The 20069-nt window shown below is 42.5% G+C and overlaps 2 protein-coding genes across 3 annotated transcripts in view; both read left to right on the top strand.

Moving 5' to 3' along the window:
- Gtf3c6 (general transcription factor IIIC subunit 6) overlaps window positions 1-8493 on the top strand; it is an 11721-nt gene extending 3228 nt beyond the window's left edge. Inside the window, 5 exon segments of the mRNA XM_029555729.1 lie at window positions 1126-1189; window positions 1531-1575; window positions 4634-4747; window positions 8053-8283; window positions 8286-8493. Of these exon segments, the coding sequence (XP_029411589.1) occupies window positions 1126-1189; window positions 1531-1575; window positions 4634-4747; window positions 8053-8283; window positions 8286-8347 (516 nt within the window). The 3' untranslated portion in view covers window positions 8348-8493.
- A 3645-nt stretch (window positions 8494-12138) lies between these two features.
- Rpf2 (ribosome production factor 2 homolog) overlaps window positions 12139-20069 on the top strand; it is a 31627-nt gene continuing 23696 nt past the window's right edge. Inside the window, exons 1-3 of one of the 2 annotated variants that reach the window (XM_008852406.2) lie at window positions 12139-12246; window positions 15982-16114; window positions 18620-18657. In XM_008852406.2, coding sequence (XP_008850628.1) covers window positions 12224-12246; window positions 15982-16114; window positions 18620-18657 — 194 coding nt within the window. In that variant the 5' untranslated portion in view covers window positions 12139-12223. Of the gene's footprint in view, window positions 12247-15981; window positions 16115-18619; window positions 18658-20069 lie in introns of those variants that run through there. The other variant, XM_029555728.1, reaches the window with a different exon arrangement.

Raw genomic sequence — 20069 nt, 5'->3', positions numbered from 1 at the left:
TTTTTTTCTGGTCTTTTTGAGACAGGGTCTCCCTGTAGCCCCAGCTGGCCTGGAACCTACTATGTAGATCCACCTGCCTCTGCCTCCCAAGTGCTGGGATTAAAGGTGTGTGCTACCACGCCTGGCGTCAGTGCTATCTTTAAACTCCTGATCCTTCTGCCTCTACCTCTTGAATGCTGGAATTACCAGTGTGTGCCATTATACCCAGAATTTAAAGGCATTTTCCTTTATTTCCTTTATTTCTTTTTTAAATTTTTATTTTTAAAAATGTATTTATTTTGGGGGCTAGAAAGATGGCTCAGTGGTTAACACCGGTTGTTCTTATAGAAGACCCAGGTTCGATCCCAACACCCACATGGCAGCTAACAATTGTCCGTAATTCCAGTCCCATGGGATCAGATGGCCTCTTCTGACCTCCACGAGCATTGCATGACACAGGTGCACTTAACCTTCATGCAGGCAGTACACACATATAAAATAAAAATAAAAATTTTTTAAATGTATTTATTTCTATTTTACATGTATGAGTGTTTTTACTGCCATGTAAGTGCACTATGTGTGTACAGTGCCTGTGGACACCAGAAGAGGGTGTTGAATCCCTTGGAACTGGAGTTAAGGATGGTTGTTAGCCACTATGTGGGTGCTGGGAATCGAGCCCAGGTCCTCTGCAAGAGCAGTCAGTGCTCTTAACTGCTGAGCCATCTCTCTAGCCCCACATTTATTTTTTAAATTACATTGATTTTGTTTGTGTATGAGTGTGCATGTGCCATAGCACACATGTAGAGGTTAGAGGACAACTTGTGGAAGTCAGTTTTCTCCATCTACCATGTGGGTCCTAGGGATTGAACTCAGGTCACCAAACTCAGTGGCAAGCACTCCTACTTGCTGATCCATTTTGCCATCCCTTAAGGGCATTTTTCTTTTCTTTCTTTTTTTTTGGTCTTTTTGAGGCAGGGTCTCCCTGTAGCCCCAGCTGTCACTATGTAGACCAGGCTGGCCTTGAACTCAAAGAGATCCACTTGCCTTTGCCTTGGGATTGCTGGGATTAAAGACATGTGCTATCACACCTGGCCCTTAAGGGCATTTTCTAATGATGGTATTTTATGACCCTTTCATCTGTTGTAGGGAATTGACACTGAAAGGCCAATTCTGCAAGTGGACAACTATGTCTTTGCTGGGGAATATGAAGGTAGGAAGTTACCTGATAGATGAAATTCCTTTTCTTTTTTTAAATATTTTATTTGTTATTTTTGTTTTGTATGAGTGTATTGCCTGCATGTATGCTAGTGTGCCTGTGTCGTGCAGTGCCTCGGAGGTCAAAAGAGGGCTTTGGATTCCCCTGGAACTGGAGTTAGGGACGGTTCGTAGCTACCATGTGGGTGCTGGGAATTGAACCCGGGTATTCTGCAAGAGCAGTCAGTGCTCTTAACCGCTGAACCATCTCTCCAGCCCCCGAAACTCCTTTTTTATATCACTTTCAGAGAGGTAGTACTGTTGTCTTTTCTAATTTCCCTTAACATTCTTCTACAGATACTCTTGGAACCTGTGTTATATTTGAAGAAAGTGTTGAACATGGTAAGTAATTCCGTTGCTAGCCCAACTTTTATTTTCTATAAACTATTTCAAATATACTATGTATTTTTTTTTATTGTTCTGTTTTGGTTTGATTGTTTGATACTGAGTCAGCTATGTAACTCAGGCTTGCTTTGAACTCATGCCTCCTGAGTACCAGGATTACAGGCATGTGGCACTATGCCTACCTTCAAATACACTGTATATAAGAAATATTAAGTATCTCAGGCTGGGCATGGTGGTATGCCCTTTAATCCTAGCACTAGGGAGGCAGAGGCAGATAGAAGGTAGATCTCTGAATTTGAGGCTAGCCAGATCTACACAGTGAGTTTCAAATCAGCTGAGGCAATATAGTGAGATCCTATCTCAAAAAAAAAAAAAAAATTAAATATCTCAAGCCAGTAAGATGCTCAGGCTTGCCTCCAAGCCTGACAACCTGAATTTGATCCCTAGGCCCATGTGGTTGAAGGAGAGAACTGACTCCTACCAGCTGGTTGACTTCTGACCTCCACAGGTTCCTGGAGTGTGTGCACATACACATAAATAAATAAATGTAATTTAAAACAATTTGATGGTTTTAACAGTAATGATTAATTTTTTGAGTTGATTTGTTGAAACTTGTAAAAAAAAAGTTAGCTGGGACTGGAGAGGCAGGTCAGTGGTTAAGAGCACTGGCTGTTCTTGCAGAGGACCCAGGTTCCCAGCACCTACATGGCATCTAACAGCTATCTGTAACTCCAGTTCCAGGGGATCCAATAGCCTCTTCTGGCCTCCATGTGCATTGTATGACATGGGTGTACTTATATAGGCAAAGTACTCATACACATAAAAATAAATAACAAAGGGTGATGGCTAGTCCTAGTGTCTGAGTGATTCCCAGGGCCCAGCAAAGGGACCAAGCTTCCAGAGACCTAAAGACAAGAGGTAATACACCAAAATATGGAATCATTTTCCATTCCACCTTCATTGGCCAAGCAGCTGCCAAGAACAAAGGCCACATCTCTCAATATCTAGCAAACAAATGCAGTATTGCATCACAAATTGATTGCTTCTCTGAGGTGCCTGCAAGTGTATTTGGGGAGAAGCTCCGAGAACAAGTTGAGGGGCGGTTATCTTTCTGAGACTGGAGAAATTCCATGGAAAAATCTAGAAGTCATGAAGGAAGCAATGGTTCAGGCAGAGGAAGTGGCTGGTGAGATTACCAGGAAGCTGGAAAAACAGAAGAAGAAACGCTTGAAGAAGGAAAAGAAGGGACTAGCTGCACTGGCCCTGGCTTCTTTAGAAAACAGCAGTGCTCCAGAGGAATGGGAGGAGATGTGAAAAACCGAAAAAGAAGAAAAAAAACAAAGCCCCAGGAGGTGCCTCAGGAAATGGAATAGAAGAAGAGCCACCTGTTTCTTCCTCTAAAAGAAAAAAAGAAAGCTCTCTCCAAGGAGGCGCTGGTTAGTGGTCCAGAAGAGACTGCTGCTGCCAGCACAAGCCTTCCTCCTAAAAGGAAGATGTCCGTACCTCAGGAGGAAATGGCCCCCAAAGAGGCAGCAAACAGGAGTGTCCCCAGGAAAAAAGGAAATTTTCTTCTAAGGCGGAGCAAGCTAGCAGTGAGCCTCAAGCTACTGCTGGCAACAAGAGTGGAACAAAGACAAAGAAAGTTCCAGAAAACACCTCAGGAGGATTAGAATGGACATTTCTTGTGGGGAGGGGCATGCCCTAAGGTTACCTTCCCAACCCATGGAAACCCAATTAAAAACCTGCAAAAAATAAATAAATACATAAATAAGCCGGGCGTGGTGGCACATACATGCCTTTAATCCCAGCACTCGGGAGGCAGAGGCAGGTGGACTCTCTGAGTTCAAGGCCAGCCTGGTCTACATAGTGAGTTCCAGGACAGCTGGAGCTACAGGGAGACCCTGTCTCAAAAAGACCAAAAAAACCCCAAACAAAAAATAATAAATAAAATAACAACAAAGGAAATTTAAAATAAAACAATTAAGTTCCTTATGTATACACTGTCTATATCAGATCCTCCCTTTTTGTCAGAATTGCCTTGGAATCTAGTTACATACAGAGAAGCTGCATCTGATGGCACAGGCCTTTGATTCCAGCTACTGAGAAGGCTGAGCCAGGAGGAGTGTGAGTTTAAGGCCAGCCTGAGAAACTTGGGAACTATTAGCAAACTTAAGACTTTCGATCATCTTGCCTTAGCCATCTGAATGCTGGGATTACAGGAGTGTGCTTCCTTCCATGCCTGGCTTAACATTCTGAGCGGTGCTGACTACCTTACTGCAAAATGTTGCCAGGCATTCTTTTATGTCCCTCTTTGTGTATATTGATAAAGATGTCTGTGAAGTTTACATATAAAAATAGATTGATGAGCCAGGGGAAGATATAGTTTAACAAGGGCTGGGGTTGTATCTCGGCTGTGGAGCACGAGCTTAGCATGTATGAGATTTTAGCCATAATCCCAGCACAAAAAGGAAAGTGGGGGTGGGGGAGAAGTTGATGAATGTGTGTTATCTTCAGCTTTACTAGCAACTTGAGTCATGTGAAATTTCCAGTTTGACTGAATATCAACAATGGCTGAATTTTATATAGTTCAAATTGATATCACCATGCTGCTCTCTAACGTGTAGAATCAGCTTACACTCAACAGAGCAGGGTGTGGAAGTTTCCAGTGCTTCCCATCTTTGGCTCAAAGCCTCATCCTCCTCTTGGTTAGGCCCACTGTCTGATTCTGGTGTTTCATTTCAGAGGCAAAATTGTAGACCCCGTTACCCTGTGGGCTAATTCCTAACCCCAGTTTCCCGTATTAGGGCTTAAGACTATGGCTCCAATTTCATTGCTTAATGTTTCTGTTCTTGGAGGTGTTTGGTTTTGATAGCAGTGATAGTATGTTATCTGTCATTTCTCTGCATTTGGAATAGAAGGAGGAATCATACTTTGAACTTACAGTACGGTCTTGATAGGAAGGTAACTCCCTAGATTGGAATTATTAAAGAGGAACTTCATCATCATCTTTTGATGCATTAGGCAGTGTAATAATTAAGACTATTTTATGTCCTAGTGGATCCAGAAGGGAATGATAAAACAGTGCTGAAATACAAATGCCATACAATGAAGAAGCTCAGCATGACAAGAACGCTTCTGACAGAAAAGAAGGAAGGAGAAGAAAACATAGGTTTGTTCACTTAATTCTTTGAAAATGGTTATCTTGGACTGGGGATGTAGCTCAGTGTATAGTTTTTGCTTAGTATGTGTGAAGCCCTGGGTTTGATGTTCAGGACCACTAGGATGTGGTGGTACACGCTTGGAATTACAGCACTTTGGAAGTGGAGGCAGCTGAAGATCTGGAGTTCAAGGCCAGATTCAGGCAAGTGCAACGAAGGTCTGAGCCACTTGAAACCTTGCCTTGAAAACAAATCCTGAGTACCACACACCAGAGACAGAGCGAGTGAGTAAGCAAGCGAACGAGAGAGAGAGAGAGAGAGAGAGAGAGAGAGATCTTAGCGTTGGCTTTGACAGTGACACACTGCTATCAGGATATAATTTGTACTTTGTAGAAATAACTATATGTAATATGTTTAATATATTAAAGTTGAGCACTAAGCTGGGTGTGGTAGCTGCCTCGTACTTAAAATCCCAGCACTTGGGAGGCCAAGACAGGAAGACTGCTAAGTGTTCAAGGCCAATAGTTTCCCCTCTTGCTTTCATGTCACATGTATTACATTACCCTCTAATAAGATTCTCCTTCTTCCTCCTTTTAGGCCCCTCTCTACTTCCATCTCTCTCTCTCTCTCTCTCTCTCTCTCTCTCACACACACACACACACATACACATACACACACACTCTAAATTTAGATTCCCTATCTGAGAAAAAACATGCTATTGTCATTCTGGATTGGCTTATTTTGCTTGACATAATGGTCTCTAGTTGCATCCATTTTCCTACAAATGTCAGTTTAATAATTCTTTTAGCAAAATAAATTCCATTGTGTATATGTACCACATTTCCTTCCTTCCTTCCCTCCTTCTTCCCTCCCTTCCTCCTCCCTCCCTTCTTTCTTTCAAGACAGGATCTCTCATAGGCCTGGTTGGGATGACCTTGAACTTCTGATCCTCCTGCATCTACCTCCCTAGTGCTGGGATTATAGGCATGCACCATCACTCACAGTGTAAAGATACCTGTTGTAGGTGATGGGGAGATGGCTCAGTTGATAAAGTACTTGCTGCACAAACATGAGGACTTGCAGCACCATGCAGTGGCCTGTGCCTTCAATCCTAGCACTTGGAGATGTGCAAACAAGGAGGATCCCTGGGGCTTGCTGGCCAGCCAGTCTAGCTAAATCAGCAAGCTCCAGGTTTAGTTTGAGACCCTGTCTCAGAAAATGAGGTAGAGGCTGGGTGTGGTGGCTTACACCTCTAATTCCAGCACTCGGGAGGCAGATGGATCTCTGTGAGATCAAGGCTAGCCTGGTCTACCTAGTGAGTTCCAGGCCAGCTGTGGCTATGGGAGACCCTGTCAAAAAAGAAAAAAAAAAGGTAGAGAGCAATTGAGGAAAACACTTGATGTTCATTTCTGGCCTTTATACACACATGCTCATATGTGGACAGATACATGGACACAAATATACACAAACACACACAGTTTAAAAAAAATCATGTGGGTGCTGGGATTCAAACCTGGGTCTCCTGTAAGAACAGTGGTTCTTAACCACTGAGCCATCTCTCCAGCCCCCAATTATTATTATTTGTATTTTCAAAAGGAACTCAAGCATTTTTTAAATGCTTTTTGAAAATACTTTTTCTGTAAAACAACATGTTGACTTTAGAACGTTCTCACAGAAGGACATCTGGGTACAAATGCTTGACTGGGTAGGCCTTAACATATATGACAGAATGCATGAAATAACAGCGGTGGGGACTGTGGGTGGGTACAAATGTCGGAGGCGGGGTCTAAATTTGACTAAGATCTTTTGTATGAAATGTACAAAACCTCAGTTAAACTATACATTAAAAATAAATTTTTTTTAAGATTTTAAAATTTTATGTATTGGATCCTCTGGAACTGGAGTTACAGAAGGTTGTGTGCCACCATGTAGGTGCTGAAAACCAAACCTGGGTCCTTTGCAAGAGCAAGTGCTCTCAACCACTGAGCAGTCTCTCTAGTCTCCCTCCCCCACTGCCCCCCGCCCTTGTTTTGAGGCAGCATCTCACTGTGTAGCCCTGGCTGGTTTGGAATTCACTGTGTAGACCAGGGTAGCCTAGAACTCAGAGCTGTGCTTCCCTCTACCTCCCAAGTGCTGGGATTAAAGGCATGTGCCACCATATCCAACCTTAAAATGTATTATGTTGTGAGTGAGTGGGAGTGGATGTGTGGCGTGGTGTGCATTTAGACATCAGTTCGCTCCTTCAACTATGGTCCCCAGGCTTGCATGGCAAGTACTTTTACCAGCTGAGCCGTTTCACCAGCCCTCCCAGAATTAGATAAAAATAAAGATGCCTGTTTTGAAGTGAAGATACTGGAGATCAAACAGGAAGCCTCATGTATGCAAAGTTGTGTCCACCCCACCCCACCTCCACACACATTTCCTTTACTCATCTATTGCGGGATCTTAAGGCTGGTTCCAGGCTGGCTGTGAATAGTGCAGCTATAATCATGGGTGTACAAGTATCCCCGTGGCATACTGACTTACGAGTCCTTGGGTATGGGGCTGGAGAGATGGCTTATCAGCTAAGAACACTGTCTGTTCTTAGAGAAGACCAGGGTTTGAATCCCAGCACCCACATGGCAGCTAACAACTGTCCATAACTCCAGTTCCAGGGGATCCAACAGTGTCTTCTGTCCTCCTTGGGCACTGCACAACACGGGTCCACTTACCTACATGCAAGTAATACACACATACACATAAAAATAATAAATATTGCCAGGCGTGGTACAACTCATAACTCCAGTACCAGGATCCATCTGCCTCTCTGGTCTCTGTACCATTGCATGCACAGGTATGCTTACAAACATGTAGGCAAAACACCCATACACATAAATAAATAAATAAAATAAAATAAATAAATAAATATTAAAAAAAAAAAGAGTCCTTGGATATATAGCCAGGAATGGTACTTCGGGTACACATAGTAGTTCTTTCTTTTGTTTTTTGTGGGGCTTTTTGCTGGTTTTTGTTTGAGACAGGGTCTCCCTGTAGCCCCAGCTGGCCTGGAACTTGCTATGCAGACCAGACTGGCCTCAGTCACAGAGATCCACCTTGCCTGTCTTCCTCGTACTGGGGTTAAAGGTGTGCACCACACCCAGCCCTACTTTTGTTTTTTTATGTGGAGTCTCCACACTGAATTATATAGTAGCTACATCAGCAGTATATAAAGGTTCCTCTGTCCTCATATCCTTGCTCGCATTCGTCGTTTATTAAGAAAAATATGAACTAAATTTTATGTTTCTTGTTTGTCCTCTGTTTACCCCTCCCCAATTAGACGGGGTGGAATGGCTGCAAATGAAGGATAATGATTTCTCCTATAGACCCAACATGATTTGTAGCTTTCTACATGAAAATGAAGATGAAGCTGCAGCTCCAGCCCCGGATAAACCTTTGGAGTTGGAAGAACAAGAGATTCAAATGAAAGACAGTGCACAGCTGTTTGAACAGGAGAAAGGACTACACTCGGAAACAGCTCATCCTGGACCTCCTGTTGATACTTCTTCATCTGAGAAAGTTCTGTTTTCATGAAAACTCAAGATGGAAATATTTCTCATATTGGCCAGTTATGAACTTTTTAAAAAGAGGTTTTGTGTAAAATAGTTGACTGTAGCATTCGGCCGGCTCACCGTTTTGTTCTTGTCAGCCATACGTGTATTCTCAGTTATGTACCAGAATCATGCAAAACCATGTTTGAATTACATTTTTAAAAATATGACTTAAGGTGACTTTTGGGTCTCTTTTATGATGAGTTCTTTTCTTTTAATGAATTTATTTACCTGAGCATTTTTTCCTTTTCTTTTAAAAAATTTTTATTTATGAGCTGGGCATGGTGGCACATGCCTTTAGTCCCAGCATTCCAGAGGCAGAGGCAGGCGGATCTCTGTGAGCATGAGGCCAGCCTGTTTTACATAGCAAGTTCCAGGCCAGCTAGGGCTACAGGGAGACCCTGTCTCAAAAGACCAAATAAAATTTTTTTACTTATAATTGTGCCAGGCATAGTAGAATACATCTTTAGTTCAAGAGGCAGAGGCAGGCAGATCTCTGAGTTTGAGGCCAGCCTAGTCTACAAAGTGAGTTCCATGCTAGCCAGGGCTACACATTGAGATCTTGTCTCAAAAAAAAAAAAAAAAAAGTTTTATTTATAATTATTGTGTGTGTGATTGGGGGCTAGGGTTTGTGAGGAGGTCAGAGGACAACTTTGTGGAGATGGTTCTATCTTTACGTGGGTCCCAGGGATCAAACTGGTCATATTTGTGCAGCAAGTGCTTACTTGCTAAGCCATCTTGTGCTCCACCCCCTACTCTTGAGACAAATTTTTGCTATGTAACTCAAATACCCTCAAATTCACAATCTTGCTTTTAGCCTTTTGATTGCAGGAAGTGTTCATGTATTTTATATGATCTGAAGAGAAACCAGAGTATTGCTCATGTATTTTAAAATATTGTATTATTAGTATTATTTTTTAATCTTTTTTTTTTGAGACAGGGTCTCCTTGTAGCCCCAGCTGTCCTGGAACTCACTATGTAGACCAGGCTGGCCTCGAACTCACAAAGATCCGCCTGCCTCCCAAGTGCTGGGATTAAAGGCGTGTGCCACCATGCCCAGCCCAATATTGTATTATTTTTATGTGTATGAGTGTATTGCCTGCATGTATGTAAGTGCACCTGCATCACGCAGGACCTGTGGAGGCCACTAGAGGGTGTTAGCCACCATGTGGGTACTGGGAATCAAACCCAGGTCCCCTGCAAGAGCATCCAGTCCTCTTAACCGCTGAGCCATCTCTCCAGCCTCCTGTTTATGTATTTTAAAGTCTTGCAAATAGAACCTCTGAGGAGCAGAGAAACAAGACAGAAGATTGGCATGCTGGTTAGTTTCAGCTTGACACAAACTAGAGTCGCCTGGGAAGAGACTCTCAGTTGAGGAATTACTTCTATCAGAGAAGCCTGTGGGTACACCTGTGGGACATTTTCTTGATTACTAATTAATAGCGGGCCCAACCCACTGGCAGGTGGGCCTGTACTGAGTAAGAAAAGTAGCTGAGCAAGCCAGGAGAAGGAAGTCAAGAAGTAGCATTCCTTCACGGTCTCTGCTTCAGTTACTACCTTCAAGTTCCTGCCTTGAGTTCCTGCCTTGGCTTCCCTTGATGGACTGTGATTGGGACATATAAACCAAGTAATCCTTTCCATCTCCAAATTGCTTTTGGTTAGTGTTTTAGCACAGTAACAGAAAGCTAACTAGAACAATTGGGTTCTGAAAACCGACACTGTCTTAGACTATGAGTTAGATAACAAAACTCTTCCTGCTAAAATGACCTTGAGTTTCCCTTTCAGCACTCCAAGATAATAATAGAATACCAAGTACTAGTATGATTTAAAAAAAATGACTCTTGGCCAGGCATGATGGCGCATGCCTTTAATCCCAGCATTGGGGAGGCAGAGGCAGGCAAATCTCTGGCTGTAGGCCAGCCTGGTCTACATAGCAAGTACCAAGCCAGCTGAGGCTGCAGGGAGACCCTGTCTCAAAAAGACCAAACAAAAAAAATGACTCCTTGATTTGTGGTATAGCCCTGTGGTAGAATGCTTATTGATCATGTATGAGTCTCTGGGTATAATGCCCAGCACCATTAAGAAAATAACAAAACCCTATCTGGACATGGGAGATTCATAAGTACTATACATGCCTTTTGAAAAATATGGACTTGGGGCTGGAGAGATGGCTCAGTGGTTAAGAATGCCTATGGCTCTTGCAGATAACCTCAGTTCAGTTTCAGCACACAGGACAGGTGGCTTACAACTGCAACTCCAGCTCCAGGGGATCTGGTGCCCTATTCTGGACTCTGAGCACCTGCACTCACAGATGCACAATGATACACATAAATACACATAGGTTTTTTTTTTTGTTGTTTTTTTTTTTTAAATCTTGGACTGAAGAGATGCACCAGCAGTTAGGAACACCACCTCCTCTTGCAGAGGACCCAGGTTTTGTTCCCAGTACTCACATGGTGGCTAACTGTCCAGGGGATATGACACCCTCTTCTGGCCTCTGAAGGCATTGCATGCGTGGGTGCATTTACACACACTGAGCAGGCAAAACACAGGCCAGGCCAGATAAGGCTACTTAGGGAGAAAAAAAAAAAAAAAAAAAAAAAAAAAAAAAAAAAACCAACCTAGCAAGTTAAAGAAGTCAGACACAAAGTTATGACACTTTGATTCAGGTTATAATACAAACATCCAGAATAGGCAAATCCATGGAACATAAAATGAATTAAAAGTTGCCAGTGCCAGAGTGGGGCTATTTGAAGTGATAAATATTCTGCAAATTAGATAGTGGTTCTGGTTGCACTTTTTTTTTTTTGAGACATTATCTACCATAGCTCAGACTAGTATCTAATTTCTATATGGTTATTAATCTTCAACTCCATGTCCTCCTGCCTTGACTTGTTAAGTGCTCTAATGACAAGCCTGCACAATGCCGAGCTTTTTTTTTTTTTTTTTTTTTTTTTTTTTTTTTTTTGTCTATTTGAGACAGGCTCTCCCAGCAGCCCCACTCACCATTGTCAACCAGGCTGGTCTTGATCTCACAGAGATCCAACTGTCTCTGCCTCCCAAGTGCTGATATAAAAGACATGCACCACCACACTTGGTTATTTATTTTATTTTTATTTTTTGAAAGACAGTATCTTTGTCGAGCCCAGGCCGGCCTTCACCTTGCAATTCTCCCTCCTCAGTCTCCCAAATTAAATGCTGGAATTATGGGCTTGCCTGGCTCATGGCTACACGTCTTTCTGAACGCACCAAAACTCACCGAATCGTATACATTACAGGGTGTATTTTACATAACTATATGCAAATTACATGCCAAAAAAAAAAAAAAAAACTGAAGGGAGATCATGATCAGCAGTGTTTTTCGTGAACCTTTTTGTAGTAGGCAACTGTACTCAAACTGCCTCACTTGATTTCGCGGTTAGATCAGTAGTACCCATTTCAAGTCAGCATTTTTTCAGTCTTATTTTGAGACAGGGGCTCACTAGTTCTGGCTGGCCTCAAACTCATAAAGATCCATCTGCCTCTGCCGCCCAACTGCTGCGATAAGGGGTGTGCGGCACCACGGTGGCTGACATCAGTATCTAAGTACCTGAGTACCGAGCCTTCACCCTTTCCAGCACCCTGGGCAATTCGCTGATGAGGAAACTTGACCCCCGAATCCTCCACTCCAGGGATACACACCAAATCACTTACAGTATTTACTATCGGGATTAAAAGCGGAACAAAACTGTGTAACCAAGGGAACAGAACGCTATTCTCACCCAATAGGGCCGCCAGCCAGCTGGGCCCGGCTGTCTCAGGAAGTCGCAGTTATGTACTTCCGGTTCCGCCATTCCGACACACGCAAGCTCTCTTGCGCAAGCGCGCGACGCACGTGTATGCGCCGGGGTTCCGGTAGCGATGGACGCTCTAGATCGAGTCCTGTGAGTGTGTGGGGTGGGACGGCGTGGGGAGAGTATCTCGGTTGCAGTGCGTGATCTCGGTCGCGTTCTCTCTCTTTTTGCTCTTTTTTTGATGCGTTCTGCTAGTCGTGCCGGAGGAGGGGCCGCTGGATTCTCCAGCTCCGTCTTCCGTGCTGATGAAGCCCGGCCGCCGAACGACTGCTGGGAGCGCGGCTCTTGGGAGCTGCGGGGTGGGCCGAGGGTCCGAGCGGTTGTCTGCTTCTGTCCCCGCCCCTGAGGGCTTGGGTGGACAGGGTTAAGAGAACAGGCCTCGGAGTCTGACCAGAGCTAGGTGACAGTCCGGTGCAAGCTTAGTGACTTTGGCCCTTAAACTACCCTAAATCCGTTTACACTGTAAAATAGATACCGTAGTAGTCGTGGACCATAGAACTGCAAGAGAGTAGCCTTTGCTATAGCATGTACAATATGTTCATTTCCTCCCCAACATTGTAACATTCTGTTTATCCTTGAGTGATGTTTAAGTTTCTTAAATATTTACTGAGTTCTTAAATATTAACTGCTGCTGTTTCCTTGCTATTTAGGAAATATGTAATATAAATGAGACGCTCTTTTTAGTATTAATTGAGCGATTTTGTGCACGACTATGCCTCTCTAAAGGAGTAAAATGCTATTTACATTCGTTCTTGATAAGTGAAAAGTAAAAAAAAAAAGGTGAAAATAGAGTGCATAGTAATTATTGCTCTATAGATACCCTATGTGCCTTGATTTCATATAATAAAAATGTGTATCTTCATCAACCAGTAAATGGCCAGGTGCTTTATATGTGACATTTTACCTGGTGAAGAATTTTCTTTTGTGTGTGTGTGTGTGTGTTTGTGTGTGTGTGTGTTTGTGTTTGTATGTGCACATTAGTATTGGCTGGGCCAGAGGTGTCAGATCTCCTGGACCTGGAATTATAGGTGGTAGCTGGCCACCTTATATGGGTGTTGGGAATTGAACTTAGGTCCTCTGGAAGAGCAATGCATGTTCTTAACCGCTGAGCCATCTCATCAGCCGTGAAGGAGAGTTTAATTGTATATGGGATACTAAAGTGTGTATATTTTCTGTTTTTCTTTTCTTTCCCTACTTGTGTCTACAACTGCAAGAGGGAAGATTATAGTTATTTAAGAGAGGAAGAATTGGAGTTGACTGGTTAAGAGCACTGACTACTCTCAAAGAGGACCCAAGTTTGGTTCCCAGCACACATGTGGCAGCTTATAACCATTCTTAACTCCAGTTTCAGGGGATCTGACACCCTTTTCTGGCCTCTGCAGGCACACTCATAAACATAATAAATAAATAAAACCATTTATTAAAAAAGAGGAAGAGGGCTGAAGAGATGGCTCAGTGATTAAGAGCACTGGCTGCTCTTACAGAGGACCCAGCATCCACATGGCAGCTAACAACTGTAATTCCAGTTCCAGGGTATTTGACACCCTCTTCTGACCTCCACAGGGACTGCAGGACACAGGTGCACCTACCTACTGCAAGCACTATACTTATACACATAAAATAAAAATAAATAAAATATTGTTTTTATTTTTTAATTTTTTATTTTTTTGGTCTTTTTGGGACAGGGTCTCCTGTAGCCCCAGCTGGACTAGAACTCACTCTGTAGACCAGGCTGGCCTAGAATTCAAAGAGATCCACCTGCTTTTGTGTCCCAAGTACTAAAATATTTTTTTTTTAAAAAGAGGAAGAATTCTGTAAATAGGTAACAGAGACCTGTTTGAAAAGTGCAGTGTTTTTACCATAGATCAGGCAAAGGTGAATGAAGCCTTGCTCTTGAACAGAAATGTATAACATTCTACTCCTACTGTCACACCATAAAATCAGAATAATGAATTTGTTTTTCTTTAATGGGGGATGGTTAGTGAAGATCTTCTTTTTTAAAAAAATTCATTTTTGTTTTATGTGTATGTATATAAGTGCATCTGTACATGCAATGCCTGTGGAGGCCAGAAGATGGATGAATGGTTGTTAGCCACCTTGTGGGTATTGGGAACCGAACCTGGGTCCTGTGCAAGAACAGCCAGTGCCTTTAACCACTGAGCCATCCCTCCAGCCCCAATCTTTTTTTTTAAACAGAAATGGTTTCATTTTAAAAACAGTTTTAATGTGAGGTTGAAGAGATGGTTCAATGGCTAAGAGTGCTTACTGTTCATCTAGAAGACCTAAGTTGATTTCCCAGCAACCACATCTGGCAGCTCACAACTGCTTGTAACTCTTGTTCCAGGGACTCTGATACCTCTGGTCTCCTCAGACACCTGTACTCATGTGTACACACACACACACATACACATAATTAAAAATAATTTATTAAAAATAAGCCAGACATGGTAGCACACATACCCTTAATCCCTGCACTCAGTAGGCAGAGGCAGGCAGATTGAAGCCAACTTGGTCTACAGAGCTACATAGTTCCAGGCTAGCTGGGGCTACAGGGAGACCCTGCCTCAAAAAGACAAAAGAAAATAAAAATAAAAAAGCAAATGAAAAGTAAATTTAAAATTTATGTGTATGTGTCTGTGTTACTATGCCCATGTGCATGTCATTGCCCATGAAGGCCAGAAGATGTGGAATCCCCTTGAGTTGATGTGGGTATTGGGAACCTCTTGGATCCTCTGTAAGAGCAGCAAGCGCTGGGGCTGGAGAGATGGCTCAGTGGTTGAGACCACTGACTGCTCTTGTAGAGGACCCAGGTTCAATTCCCAGCTCCCACATGGCAGCTATGAACCGTCCTTAACTCCAGTTCCAGGGGAATCCGAAGCCTTCTCTGACCTCCACAGCATTGCATGACACGGGTGCACTCACATAACATGCAGGCAATACACTCATATACATAAAATAAAAATTTTAAAAAAGAATTTAAAAAACACTTAATTGCCGAGTCATCTCTCTAGCCCCTAGATAGATTTTTAAATCTAGTTCATTTTGAAGATAGACCTTCATACTAAAAGTGTGGATCTTAGCATATTTTCTAGTTGTTTTTATTCTATTTTATCTGATTTTTATGTGGGGTCTGGAGAGATGGCTCAGCAGTTAAGAGCACTGGCTTCTCTTCCAGAGGGCCCAGGTTTGAGTCCCAGCACCCTCATGGTGGCTTACAACCATGTTAACTCCAGTTCCAGCGGATCTGATGCCCTCTTTTGACCTCCAAAAGACTGGTGGCACTTAATGACACCAGTGTACCTACCTACATGCAGGCAATACACTCATACACATGAAATAAATAAATAAGCCAGGCATGGTGCCACATACCTTTAATCTCAGCACTTGGGAGGCAGAGGCAAGTGGATCTCTGAGTTCATGGCCAGCCTGGTCTACATAGTGAATTCCAGGACAGCTGGAGCTGCAGGGAGACACTGTCTCAAAGACCAAAAAATTGAGATTAAAAAAAGAAAGAAATAGCTTTCCTTAAAAATGAGGTTTTTGTCCAGTGGTTGAAACCTAATTGATGTGTGCATGAGATGTCTGTTGGTTGGCTTTTTTTTTCCCTGATCTTTTTGAGATGTAGCCCCAGCTGCCTTGGAACTCCCTATGTGGGCCAGGTTGGCTTTGATCTCAGAATTCTACCTGCCTCAGCCTCCTGAGACTAAAGGCGTGCCACCAAGCCCGGCAGCTGATTTTTTTAAATAAGGAATTTGCTCATTTGTCAAGTTGTACAATATGAGGAAAATGTGTTAATTGTTATTTGAATTGTTCTTTTCTGAACAGAAAGCCCAAAACAAAAAGGGCCAAGAGATTCCTTGAGAAGAGAGAACCCAAACTCAATGAAAACATTAAAAATGCCATGCTGATTAAAGGTGGAAATGCAAATGCAACTGTAACACAAGTACTCAGGGATGTGGTACGTATATTGACTTGTTTGTTTTTGTTTGTGGGTGGATGTGGAATCCGGGAGATTACGGTCTCCTGTGGTTCGGGCTAGCCTTAACTCAGAATCTTCCTGGCTCAGCCTCTCCAGTACTGGGATAATAGGTTCTTACCTTTCTACTTGTTTTGCATTTACTCTTTTGTTTTGTTTATTTTTGTGATGCTGGCGATCTAACCCAGTGTCTTCTGTCAGCTAGGTAAGTATTCTGCCACAGAGCTACATTCCCTGCTCTACTTTTACTCTTTATTTGGAACAAGGTCTCCCTGTATAGACCAAGCTGACTTTGAATTTTTGAACTTTCTTTTTTAGCCTCCTGAGTGCTGAGTTTATAGATCAGTGCTATCATGCCAGGCCTTTTTTTCTTAAAAGACAGAGTCTCACTGTATATTCTGGGTTTGAATATATTTTTAAAATTGTGTTGAAAGTACTTAGAAACTTTGAGTGTACTGAGTTGAGCCAAATATGTAATGAGTTGTCTGCTAGCCTTAGAGAAGAGCTGACATTGGAAAGGGGAAGTAAATAGAGCTGAAATTGGAGGTCTTTGCTTTGCCAGGGCATTTGACTACTGGTTTTCCTTAAAGCAACTAGTTCCCTCAGTAAATTTTTATTTATTTTGATGCTTTTATACAACCATACATGCATATCTCATGATGTATCCCTGGCTGAACCCGAACTAATTATGTAGACTTGTTATAATGTCTAAATATCTAATATATGCTAGCCCTTTTTTCTTTCTTTCTTTTTTGATCTTTTTGGGACAGGTCTCCCTATAGCCCCAGCTGGCCTGGAACTCACAGAAATCTGCCTGCCCCTGCCTGCTGAGTGCTGGGATTGAAGCGTGGGCCACCACGCCCAGCCTCCTTTTTTTGAGACAGGTTCTCATATAATCAGGCTGGCTTTGAATAGCTGAGGATGATCTTGAACTTCTGATTCTCCTGCTTCCACTTCTGATCACTAGGATCATAGGCATGCTAGGCCAGCGCTCTACCAACTCTAATTTAGTACCTCCATTCCCTGTTTTTTTAGAGATAAGATCTCATGTTGTCCAAAGCTGGCCTCAAGCTCTACTATGTAGCCCTGGATGTCTTTGAACTCTTCATCCCCCTGCCTCTGTTTCCCAAACCCTGGGATTACAGATATGAACCACCATGGCTGACTTGCTCATCTTTTTATGAAATATTTGTCTGAATGTCCTTATATTGATAGGAAATCACTCTTTTCAATCCCAATGACCCTAAACATTTAAGTAAGTTAATAAGAGCAGCACAGTATTGCAGGTTATTAAAATAGTTAACATTCAGGCCAGGCATGGTAGCGCACGCCTTTAATCCCAGCACTCGGGAGGCAGAGGCAGGTGGATCTTTGTGAGTTCAAGGCCAGCCTGGTCTACATAGTGAGTTCCAGGACAGCTGGGACTACAGGGAGATCTTGTCTCAAAAAAACCAAAAAAAAAAAAAAAGAAAAAAAGTTAACATGCATGGTGGCTAACAGCTGTCTATAACTCTAATTCCAGGGGATCTAACACCCTCTTCTGGCTGTGGGCATTGCACATACAGATGCACTTACATACATGGAGGTAAAACAGTCATACACATAAAATAAAAGTAAATAAAATTTTAAAAATCTTTAAAGAAGGTGACAACATTCTTTACACAGAGACAAGGAAACACATGGTAGCACATGTCTGTAATCCTAGAACTCAGAAAGCAGAGACAAGAAGATTGACAGTTCAATTCCAGCTTGAGTTTTGTATCCAAACCCTGCCCAACCCCCTGTAGCAAATTTGGTGGCCCATATAATTCTAGCACTTGAGGGACTGAGGCAGGAGGATTGCCCCAGCCTGGGCTGCATAGCAAGACCTTGTCTTGAAAGAGAGACAGAGAGGGGAATCATTTAAGTTTGAAAGGTGTAGAAATCTTTAACTTAGAAAGTCCAGGGCCAGCAAGATGGCTCAGCAGGGAAAGGTACTTTTGGCCAGGTCTGATGGTTAGAGTGTAATTCCTTGGACCCAATGGTGAAAGGAGAGGACTGGTTCCCACAGATTGTCCTCTGGCATCACGTGTACACTGTGGCATGTATGTACACACACTTCTCCCCTACTCCCCACTAAATAAATGTTAATAATAAGTCAAGTTTAGCTGGGCATTGTGGCATACACCTTTAATCCCAGTACTTGGGATGCATAGGCAGGTGAATCTCTGTGAGATGGAGGCTAGCCTATCTCCATAGCAAGTTTCAGGCCAGCTGGGGCTACAGGGAGACCCTTCCTCAAAAACACAAATAACCAAAAAAGAAGTCCAGTCTAAAAATGTTAGGCTAATGCTACAAGTTACTGGAAACTACCAAAAGGGGGCTATGCAGAAGACATCGGACCAGTATTCAGGGACCAGAACAGCCATGTAGAGATGTTACAATGCTTTATTTTTGTCTCTGCTTCTCAAATATTTTGTTTAGAAAATTTGAAATTATATTTTACAGTATGCACTGAAGAAACCGTATGGAGTTCTATATAAAAAGTAAGTTACTTCTTTTATTATTATGTATTTTGTTCAGTTACAAAAGTAACATTTGGTTTATGGAAGTCTTGGAAGAAAAAAAACCTTTTTTTTCTTTTGGCTTTTTTTGAGACGGTGTCCCTGTAGCCCCAGCTGTCCTGGAACTCACCATGTAAACCAGGCTGGCCTCACAGAGTTCCGCCTGCCTCTGCCTCCCAAGTGCTGGGACTATAGGCGTGTACACCACACCTGGCTTCTTTTGCTTTTTGAGATAGAGTCTCACTGTGTAGCCCTGCCTGGCCTGAACAACTCACTATGTAGACCAGGCTGGCCTGTAACTCACAGAGCTTCACTTGCTTCTGCCCTCTAAGTGCTGATATTAAAGGTGTGCACCATCACACCTGCCCCCTCCCCAAAAAAATTAAAGATGCTATAATTCCTCACATAGAAATATTAGTTTTTTTTTAATTATTGGCATTGAATGTTCTTGTAGAACTATAATTGTATGTGTATGTTCTATTTTGAAATACATATGCAGAGAAAAATGGTTAAAATAATAGAGTTCCTGTAAGTCTTTCACCAAGTTTCTAATATTTTATCTTGCATAATCATAGTCAATTATCATAACTAGTGAGTAAACATTGCTGTAGTAATATGAAGTAAGTTACAGACTTACTTGATGGATTCTTTTCTCTTTTTAGATTCCATGTTTTTATTGTGTCTCTCTAGTCTTTTTCTTTCCTCTCTCTTATGTTAGGGATTGAACCTGGGGCCTTGCACATGCTAGGTAGTACTGTGCCGCTTAGGTGTATCTCCAGCCTTTCCTAGTCATTTTTCAAAAAATATTTTATTTATTTATTTATTATTTTTATGGGTATGTGTGTATTGCCTGCGTGTAGGTAAGTGCACCCGTGTCATGCAGTGCCCATGGAGGACAGAAGAAGCTGTCAGATCCCCTGGAATTGGAGTTACAGACAGTTGTTAGCTGCCATGTGGGTGCTGGGATTCAAACCTGGGTCTTCTGCAAGAACAACCAGTGTTTTATTGTTTTTGTTTTTGTTTTTTTTTGGTCTTTTTGAGACAGGGTCTCCCTGTAGCCCCAGCTGTCCTGGAACTCACTATGTAGACCAGGCTGGCCTTGAACTCACAGAGATCCGTCTGCCTCTGCCTCCCGAGTGCTGGGATTAAAGGCATGTGCCACCGTGCCCAGCTAAGAACAACCAGTGTTCTTAACTGCTGAGCCATCTCTCCAGCCCCTCTCCTAGTCATTTTTTTAAATTTTATTTTTATTTTATGTGTTTGAGTGTTTTGCCTGCATGTATGTAAATGTACTCGTGTTGTGTAATGCCCATGAACACCAGAAGAGGGCATGGGATCCACTGGAGTTAGAGATAGTTGTTAGCTGCTATGTGGGTACAAGAACCAACCAAGAT

This window comes from Nannospalax galili, unplaced genomic scaffold, assembly GCF_000622305.1.
Source record: "Nannospalax galili isolate Female #2095 unplaced genomic scaffold, S.galili_v1.0 scaffold646, whole genome shotgun sequence".
Taxonomy (NCBI): Eukaryota; Metazoa; Chordata; class Mammalia; order Rodentia; family Spalacidae; genus Nannospalax; species Nannospalax galili.
This window is presented reverse-complemented; position numbering and strand designations above follow the sequence as displayed.